General features: G+C 34.9%; 1 protein-coding gene across 1 annotated transcript; it reads left to right on the top strand.

Moving 5' to 3' along the window:
• LOC120578319 (uncharacterized) lies at positions 1–372 on the top strand. Its single transcript, XM_039830997.1, has one exon. The coding sequence runs from the start codon at positions 1–3 to the stop codon at positions 370–372; it is 372 nt and encodes a 123-aa protein (XP_039686931.1).
• The last annotated feature ends 9944 nt before the right edge of the window (positions 373–10316 follow it).

Here is a 10316-nt window from a genome sequence, read left to right as displayed (position 1 = left end):
ATGCAGACAGCAGGCATAGAGAGGAAGCTCCAACTACAACAACTTGAGGAGCTCAGGTTAAAGGCTTATGAGAACTCTCGGATTTATAAAGAGAAAACAAAACACTTCCATGATAAAATGATTTCTAAGAAGGACTTCTCAATTGGCCAGAAAATTTTATTGTTTAACTCTCGTTTAAAAATCATGGCAGGTAAGCTTCGGTCCAAATGGATTGGACCTTTTGTTGAGATTAAAAGTGCAGGTACCGACAAAGTGTTCAAAGTAAACAGTCAGCGGATGAAGCTGTTCCATGAAAGTCTGATGCCTGAAGAAGAAATTGTTGAAGAGCTCTCCTTGGAGGAGCCTTCATACCCTCCAGCAGCTACCCCTTAGCTCCTCGGGTGTGTTCCTTCCTTTTTCTCACTTTATATTAATTGTTACATTGCGAACAATGTCTGATTTAAGTGTGGGGGGGGAACATTTTACACTTAGTTGGTTTTAATTTAGTTTTATTTTCTTTTTTCTTTCATATCCAACATATATACATATATATATAGTTTTGGCATGCATGCAACTGTTATGAGTAGTTTCATTGTTTTAGGCTTAGAGTTGTATGTCATGATGTGGATAACATTTTTACTTTTGTAGTGTGATAAGTTGACTTGATACTAGATTGTGCATCATTTGTGATAGACATGAAACCTTGTGAGTTTTTGAGCTTCCAACATTTGTTGTTTCTTGTGTGAATTCACTCATACTGTTAGTTACTTCCAGGGTTTGCCTTGACTCTTGAAACACTTGTTCACATGCATGTACGGAAATGATATACGCCATCTTTCTTTCATAACCTACTTTTAGCCAAATAAGCCTACCCTGATATTATTATTCCTTTGTTAAGCCCCTTTAAGCTATTTATCCCATTCTTTGTATATTACCTAATTACAAGCCAATTAAGCCTTTGTTTTATCCATTCTTTTTATGTCCCAATCTTAGTGGATGAAGGAGCTTGAATTCTAAATTTTGAATAAGTGTGGAGGTTCTCATTATGGTTCTAATTTTTATCTGATAGGGGAAAGGGAAATATTATGTTCGTTTGGTAAGATGGAAAGAAAAAGAAAAGAAAAATGAAGAAAAAAAATGGAAATAAAAAAAGAGAAGAAAAAGAAATTTGTGCTGAAAGTTGTATTGTGGGCAATTTCTGATGTGAAGGCGTGTGAAAAAGCTATCATAGGATATGAAGAAATTATGGTGTTGAGTTCTATTATGTTGCTGTATTTTGTTAATTTCAAACACCACTCATACTTGCTACTCAATGAATTCATGCTTCTTTATCCTCTTCGATTTATGCCTTAATATTCCTTAGGTTTATCCCACCTGTACCTTGGCCCCGTTACAAACCTGAATAAAGACCTTTTGATCTGTACATGTATGTGCTTTATTGTGTGGATGTCCTCCATCTTTGGGGATGTAAGAGGCTTGTCAAGCCTATGGCAGTGCTAACTATGATGATGTGCTTTGAGTGCAAATACTAACCCTAACACTTCATTTTATACAGATTGCACACACCACGAGGGATTGAGTGCACTTTATACTTGTATATTCCGTGAGGTTCTATCATTCTTGATGCATTTGTTAGTCTAATAGCCACCTTGTTCATTGCGCCTGTTATAAGATGTTATTCATGATTGCCATGCTCCTTGAATCCTGGAATGTGCTAATTTCTTGTAACTTTGCAGCATGTCGTGTCTCGTTTTTTTCGTTTTACCTTGAGTCTTTAATCTTGAGATTTGCTCGAAGAGCAAAAGCTTAAGTGTGGGGGAATTTGATCAGTGCATTTTTAATGTACTTTCTTCTATCTTATGCTATGGCAATTCTATGATTTCTCCCTTTATTTTTAGTATTTTTAATGTGTTTTCTAAGTTTAGTTTAGTTTTGCATTTATTTTATTTTCCCTACTTATTTTCTGAATAAACAGTAATTGGACACCTTTCATTGCGCAGGCCATAACTTTGGCTGCGGTTATCCGTTGGAGGCGTACAAATAAGCGTTGGAAAGATAAGGAAAATATCTACAACTTTCATGCTGAGCACAAATCCCAGTTTGGACGTCCTCCGGATCAAAAATTCCAATATCTGAAGCAGTTTTGTTGACTGCGAATTTGGGTCAAATGGTTTTAACCGTAAATGGGTCGAGTAGCCGACTTTTGGCCCAGCTATTGTTGTAACTCGGTTTTACGAATTAGGTTAATGTTTAGACCTATAAATAAGGCTGAAAACAGCCAGAACATTATCTTTTATTCATTCAGCCGTATTATCAAAACCTGTGTGCAAACTTTTCGTGATGGAAGCCTAAACCCTAAATTGATCCATTGGTGTAAGGGTGCTCCGTTTATGAATTCTTGAGGTTTGGATTCTAATGCTAATTTTGTTTACATGTCAATTTCTTTCTATATCAATTTCATGTCTCTTTAATTCGATTTGATGCTTACTCAATTTTGATTCTATTGATGCAAATTCGATTAGATTGATGCTTACACGATCTGTTTCGGTTTTGCACCATTGAGAGTATTTGAGTTGTTTTATCGCTTGTTTAAATCAGTTTGAATAGAAATTTGATATAGGTTATGGCACTTAGCATATAAGATTGATTGAATTCTGTTATGATATTAACTGTGTTCTAAGTGACGCTTGTTCACTCTCATGGTTAGTTGAACACATTCTGATGCTTAATCGAATGGAATTTGTATAAAATTAATTACCGCTTGTTTACTTAGTTTTATAATCAATCAGGCTTTTGACATCTGAATGAATCTTTATCAAGAACCCGTGATAGAAGGAATAAACGTAGTATGCCTAAAACCAATGGATTGATTGCTTTTTATTAATTGAATTTCTCCTAATTTGCAAGTTGTTCCGTGAAGCAAACAAAACCCCCCCAATTTATATTTTTGAATTCATAGCTGCTGTTCTTCTTATTGGTAATTGTTAAATCAAAAATCCTCGAGAGACGACCAAGTTTAACTACCTTGTACTACTTGTTTTAAAATACTTAAATTTGATCGTGCACAACAACGATCACCTTGCTCTGTCGAACTTCTGACTATGCACGCTAGGCTTGCCATCTTGTAGAAATCCTCAAATATAAATGAGAAAACCTTCGATTCCCGTAAAGTTGAAGGTCAACCAAATGTTGACCATATTAATTGAGCCTGTCGGAATTACAGGATACCACTATGTTTTATTTTATTTTCTTAATTTCAATTATTCTTTTTTATTTGTGGAGAAAAGAAAAGTATAAGTAGCACTAAAACCTATTCAATACAATATTTGAACCAAGAAAAAAAAAACCTACTACAATACCCTTATGGATCGATCAAAATACAATCGAACCCTCTACAACTCAGGCAAAAATACTGACTCAATGGTCAACTAACTCAGACTAGAATATAGTTTTTTTAGGTGTAACATTGATTTTGGTCAAAAAGAGAGTCCAATAATATAGATTTTGGTAAAAAAAATAAAAATTAAGTGACATCGATTTTGGTCAATAATAGAATCAATAACATTCATTAATATTCTCGTTAACTATTTTAAGTTAATAAAAAAATATCTATAACTTTTACTTGAATTCCTTTAAAAAAATTGTTTTTTGACTTTGAATAGTTTATTCTTTATAGTATTTTCATTCAAAATTTACATTTATCGTTCATGCAATATATATTAAGATTAGGGATGCGGCCAAACTGTGAGTAGGATTCATGAGTGTTAGAAGTCAATATTAGGGTTTTTCCCTTTGCCGTTGCTAGCTTTGTAACTCATTTGGTCGATGATCGATCATTCATCTCCAATCACCATTCTTCAACTACAGGTATATGATTCCACCATGTGTTACTTCTCTATTTTCCATCTATTAATTCATTAATTTATTTCTATCTGTTTGTTTTTATTAATTTTTTTCTGCATTCGTTGGAACAGCAGTGAAACCCTCTTTGATGCTTTCGTTGGGGATCTTATTTTCTCCAAATTTAAAAACGGAGAAAAGAAGATCCCCAACAAAAGCATCAAAACAGGTTTCACTGATGTTCCAACGAGTGCAAAAAAGATTAATAAAAACAAACAGATAGAAATAAATTAATGAATTAATAGATGGAAAATAGAGAAGTAACACATGGTGGAATCATATACCTGTAGTTGAAGAATGGTGATTGGAGATGAATGATCTATCATCGACTGAATGAGTTACAAAGCTAGCAACGGCAAGGAGAAAAACCCTGATATTGACTTCTAACATTTTGAATCCTAATCACAGTTTAGCCACATCCCTAATCTTAATATATAGTGCATGAACGATAAATGTAAATTTTGAATGAAAATAATATAAAGAATAAACTATTCAAAGTCAAATAACAATTTTTTTTGAAAGGACGTCAAATAACAGTTATAGATATTCGTTTATTAATTTAAAATAGTTAATGAGAATATTAATGAATGTTATTGATTCTATTATTGACCAAAATCAATGTTACTAAATTTTTATTTTTTTTACCAAAATCAATATTATTGGACTCTCTTTTTGACCAAAATCAATGTTGCACTTAAAAAAACTATATTCTTGTCTGAGTTAGTTGACCAATGAGTCGGTAGTCGGTATTGTTGCCTAAGATGTAGAGGGTTCGATTGTATTTGGATCGACCTATAAGGGTATTGTAGTAGGTTTTTTTTTCTTGGTTCAAATATTGTATTGTAATAGGTTTTACTGCAACTTATACTTTTCTTTTCTCCACAAATAAAAAATAATAATTGAAATTAAAAAAATAAAATAAAACATAGTGTTAGCTTGTAATTCCAACAGACTCAATTAATATGGTCAACATTTTGTTGACCTTCAACTTTACGGGAATCGAAGCTTTTCTCATTTATATTTGAGGATTTCCACAAGATGGCAAGCCTAGCGTGCATAGTCAGAAGTTCAACAGAGCAAGGTTGAAGGTACAATCGCGTCGAAGTCAAGCATTTAAGGCGGGAAGACACGATTTCAAGATCAAAGCAGTTTCCTTCGTGGGAACGTGGGACAAGCGGTTGTCCAAGATGGACGAAGTGATGATCATGGGGTTAGTGGTTCGTCATTTAGGTTTTCTAGTATAAATAAGTGTTTCCAAGTCGGAAAATGGGTCGCAAATCATTTATAAAATTCTACAACACTCAAACTACCGGCGTCTAAGGAAACAATTTATACAGAATGTTGGATCAAAATGTGTTTAACATTAACCGTTAAGAGTTTTGATGATAACGAAGTATTAAAAATTGTCAATTGGATATGCTAATATTTGTTCAAGTGTACAGGACTATAGACAAAATTTGATATCTTAAAAAGGTCTTGGAAGAACAATAAAGAGTAATGAAATCAACAAAAAGGGAAGCTTAAAGCGTCTGAAGAAAATTGCTCATGAAGATAAAGCGATCCTGAAGACAAAGTGCTCCTGAAGTGATGACGTCATCAGAAGCAAGGTCATCAGAAGAAAATTCATCAGAAGCAAGTTTATCAGAACCTGCAGTTCATCAGGAGATGCAACTTAAAGATTCAAAAGCTATTTAATGGATTCAAACTCGTCTAAAGATTGCAGAAGACTAGAAAGGTAAAGCAATGGCTATTTTGAAAGGATTTGAAGGCATATGATGCTTATTCTTCAAAGAGAGTTGACAAAGTACGTTTGTACGAAGTGTACAACCACTACCTCCACTACTCTGTTTTGTCTCTGCTACAAGACAAGAAAAATAGCTCTGTCTGCAACAATGTTCCTTCTCAATGGGAATGCATTTGAACTTGATTCTTCTTAGGACAATAATCATATCACGCAAAGGATCATTGGTGATTGATCAAAAGCTTCAAACGACTCTATTTTGAATGTGCTGGCAATTCAACGTCTCTTTCACACCTTTATATAAAGGAGTGAAGACTCAGAGTTTCATAAGAACAATACCAAGAATTAACTGAGCCAAAACTCTGCTGAAATTGTTCTGCATTCAATGTTCACTTAGAATTTCTTTTCAAAGCTCATATCTTAGAAATTCTAGAGTCTGTATCTGATTTGTATTGTGAACACCACTGATTGTATATCAAGTGTTCAAACTCAAACATATTCTTTATAGTTCTGTTTGAATTCATTAGTATCTTGCATTTGCACTTGAGGAATAAAAGTCTCTTGATTGTGTTCAGGAGCATAGGAAGTCTCTTGCAGTTGTGCTTGAGCAATTTGAAGTCTCTTACTAAGTTTAGTAGTGAGCATTTGTAATCAGATATTACATAGTGAACCCTCCTTGGAAGTGCAAGGGGGACAGGGCTGACTTCCGGTTTGTGGAAGGAACCTGTATAAATTGCTTGTGTTTTTCTTCTCTCTCTTTCTCTGTTTTATCCGCTGCAACTAGTTCTGAACATCACTTTAGAAGTAGAACTCTATCTGCTTATAATCAGTGTTTTCAGCTTAGAAGAAAAAGCCAACACAATTCAACCCCCCCCCCCCCCCCCCTCTTGTGTTTTTCTCACCTTCATAGAATGTTTGTAAACTGATTTGTAGACCACTTTATTTTTAATACAATGCATTTTACATTCCTTTTAAGTTTATGCATTTAAACTTTTACCTTTTCCTTTAATTTTATCTTGCTTTTACTTGAAATCTCAAACCTATAGAGAGACAATGCCTTTTTATTTCAAAATCCGTCCTGCTCTCTATGTAACCTGAGTGCATCTTGTGGCATTTTTCAAACCGTTTTCGGTCAAAACCTTTGCACAATATGTCCTAAGATTTCTAATTCGGTCTCACTTGTAATAATCAGAACTAGCCCGTAGTTTGCCGAAAACACAGGTAAACAAATTGGTACGCCCAGTGGGACCCTGTTTGTGCAATTGATTTTCAAAAACTTTTTCATAAAAACTGTTTTTCAAAATCCATCTCCTTATGAGATCTGTTTTTAGGATTTCATTACTATTTCCGAGTAACTTTATTTCTAAAAACACCAAGTTGTTTGTGTAAGCATTTGAGAAGTGGTAATCCTCTTCACAATCATCTTAACAAACACAATTTTTACAAGCGACTTCTCATTTGGGAGATTTAAACGTGTCTACCCCTGTGGTGGAAACCATGGCTATTCCAGTTTTGATAGAATTTGGAGTAACCGCTCCATCACCCGTTTGAACATCCTCTCTAGTGACAAGACCAGAAATGGAAACCGTTGTACCCCCATTCACTGATGGTGTTCCTTAAACTACCAGCATTCCAAGTTCTCCTTTAGTCAAACCCAGGCTTGATGATCGAAACATAAATATGCATAACCTTCCAAGGGAAAAACCGTATGGTATGCCAACTTTGATGATGTCAAATTTACATAATAGTGTGTCCACATTTGTAGATCAAGCAAATTCGTTCACAATGCACACCATACATAGTCCCTCAATTTCTAGCATTTTTGGTTGAAATACTCTACCACCCGTAACAACAGATTCGATTAATTTTTTAAGGCAACAAATGGATGAGAGTAATTACGAAATGGTTAATTTGTTTACAAAAAAAATTGGTACCGTGTTTAATCCTTTGATAAGGGACACAAACCGGAGTTACCTTTGATAAGGGACACAAACCGGAGTTACCAAGCCTTAACCACACAAATGGGGAGGATAGTAGATTTCTTTGGACCTCCAAAACCTGTTTACGAACTGGTTACACAAATTCAAAACTAGCAACGGTTGCGGTTGATCGAACCAATGGTCCAGAGGCCACAACCTATGCCTCAACCCCAACCGGTCGAACCAGTGATTGAAGGTTAGCGTGAGGTGGTCTTGGTAGATAAATATAATAATGCCGATGAAGTTTTTTGGAATGTCCAATTTGGGCGAAAATATAATGGCACAAAATGGTTTAAATATTGGCCTACATAGGCCAAACTTTGTTTCTCCTTTGTCGGAATTGGTATTATAGTCTGAGTTTCCTAGGGGTTAGAAAATTCCTAAGCTCACCAAATTTACTAGAGATAACAGTGAGTCCACTGTCGAAAATATCACACGATATTTGACAGAGGCAGGAGATCTAGAAAATGATGAGAATTTGAGGTTCAGCATAGGAAGTCTCTTGCGTATGTGCTTGATGTAACACCCCATTTTCCCAATATAAAAATTTCAACATATTATCAGAGTAAAACATCAAATAACGGAATGCTACACTTCTAAAAATCATAAAACAGATAATTAACAAATTATCTTCCAACATAGTTATTTCAAAACTCGCAGTGGATAAGTTCATCATCATTAATAAAGTCTTGGCACGCAGGCCTCATAAAAGTCATCTCAAAAATTCAGTTAAACACATGAAAACATATCATATACGTAAAGGAAAGAGAAATAGCCACTAAATATCCCCTCCCGTTACGTGTCAGACCAACCTAAGACTCAGTGAGGAAAGGCCACTCACGACAGCACAACAGCAACCTACTCTTGATTACCTGCAAGTTACTCATACGAATAGCAACATTTTCAAGCAGAAGGGGTGAGATTTCACAAAATAATAATATTAATCAATATAATTCAACAATCGTAATTAACAACATAAACATCTTCAACATAAGCATCTTAAACATCATAGCATCATAGATAATAATATATCAAGTAATCACTTCATTAAAGCATCGTAATTCACATAACATCTTAACATCTTTCATTATTTGACTCGACTATGCGACAATGCAACTTAGACCTCTTATATGCATGTGGTACCAATACAAGGCATGAGCCCCTATCGTTATTGAGTATTAATATACTTCCAGGGCATAAGCCCCCATCGCTAATTTGAGCTAAAGCTCCATCGTGTTGAGTACTAAGCTCCAGGGCATGAGCCCCCAACATATGTATGCTAATGCATGGACTCGGTCTCTTAAAACATCTTAATCATCATCTCTTATGTATCCAATAATTTGGAGATTCAACATCATCTTATTCATCTTATATTGACTCATGCAACTTAGTTAAATAACAATAGCAGCATAGGCAGATCACAACAACATCATGACTTCATAATATCAATTTCATTTCAACAACATCTTAATCATTCAATAATATCTTAAGTAAGGCACATAACATTATATCACATCATATTCAACATTAACATTTCATAACAGCTTCACAAATTGCAGTTAACTTCTTATATAGGTCACATTACTACCCAGGGGTCCATCTCTAATCAAATTATGCGACACAGATCGCAATATCCTAACTTGCACTTAGTTCTGGAAGTGCTCGCGAGGCGAGAGCATCTGCTCGCCATGGCGAGTACAAGCCAGATTCCCAACTAAAGCTGTTCTAAGCTAAACCAGGTTCAATCTCGTTCTAAGTTATCATCTAATCTTTAATAAACATCTTTAGGCACTCAAAAACATCTAAGGTTCAACTCAAAAGTCAAAAGTATAGAATTAGACATGCTTTCTGGTCATGCTCGCTATGGCGAGTAACATTGTTCGCTGTGGCGAGCTGCGACGTGCAACTCGCGAGGCAAGGGAAAATGGCTCGCGTGGCGAGCGATGAACTTCATCACTCGCGAGGCGAGGATCATCGTTCGCGAGGGCGAGCGATGAATACAGGCTCGGGCAGAATGTAGTTTTTCACGAAAATTCAACAACTCACAAGGTTTTAAGCCTAATTTCAATTCCAGAATTCATCCTAATCATAATCTAAGGTCAAAGGACAGTTTCTACATTAATTTAACCAATTTTCACCGTTTAATCATCAATTCAAACAATTTGACCTAATTCTCGACTTCTCCAATTCAATCCCATTTCTTGCTAATTACAACTAGATGGATTACATGATTAATAAAATTGCAGAGTTAGTCTCACCCTTACCTTAATTTGAAGAAATCGCAGCCCTAGGTCTCTCTTGCTCTTCTCTTGGCTTTTTCTCCCTTTTCTCCAAAAACAGTCGTACGTACAAAGTGTTTCTAAAAACCTAGGTCTTTCCTTTTTATATCTCCTCCAAATATCTTATCTTATCTCTCTTTCTCCCCCAAAATTCTCTAAAATCTCAAAACAGCCCCTAACTAAATATTTTATTTTAGTTTCAAATCTTATTTTATTAAACAACAAAATAAGTCTCATCTCCTCATAAAAATCGTCACATCACATAAATCATCTAAATCATCATAAATCACAAATATATTATATAAATATAATATAACTCGTCTAGACTCAATTAAATAACTAATTAATTAAAAGTGGGTGTTACACTTGAGCATAGGAAACCTCTTGCTTTTGGGCTTAAGTAGTTTGAAGTCTCTTCCTTTTGTGCTTGAGCATTTG

The sequence above is a fragment of the Medicago truncatula genome, chromosome 2 (assembly GCF_003473485.1).
Source record: "Medicago truncatula cultivar Jemalong A17 chromosome 2, MtrunA17r5.0-ANR, whole genome shotgun sequence".
Taxonomy (NCBI): domain Eukaryota; kingdom Viridiplantae; phylum Streptophyta; class Magnoliopsida; order Fabales; family Fabaceae; genus Medicago; species Medicago truncatula.
Note: the sequence above shows the minus strand (reverse complement) of the source record. Positions and strands in the feature narration are given on the sequence as shown.

Coding starts and splice junctions, on each gene's coding strand:
- LOC120578319 (XM_039830997.1), top strand. CDS start 1: ATGCAGACAGCAGGCATAGAGAGGAAGCTCCAACTACAACAACTTGAG.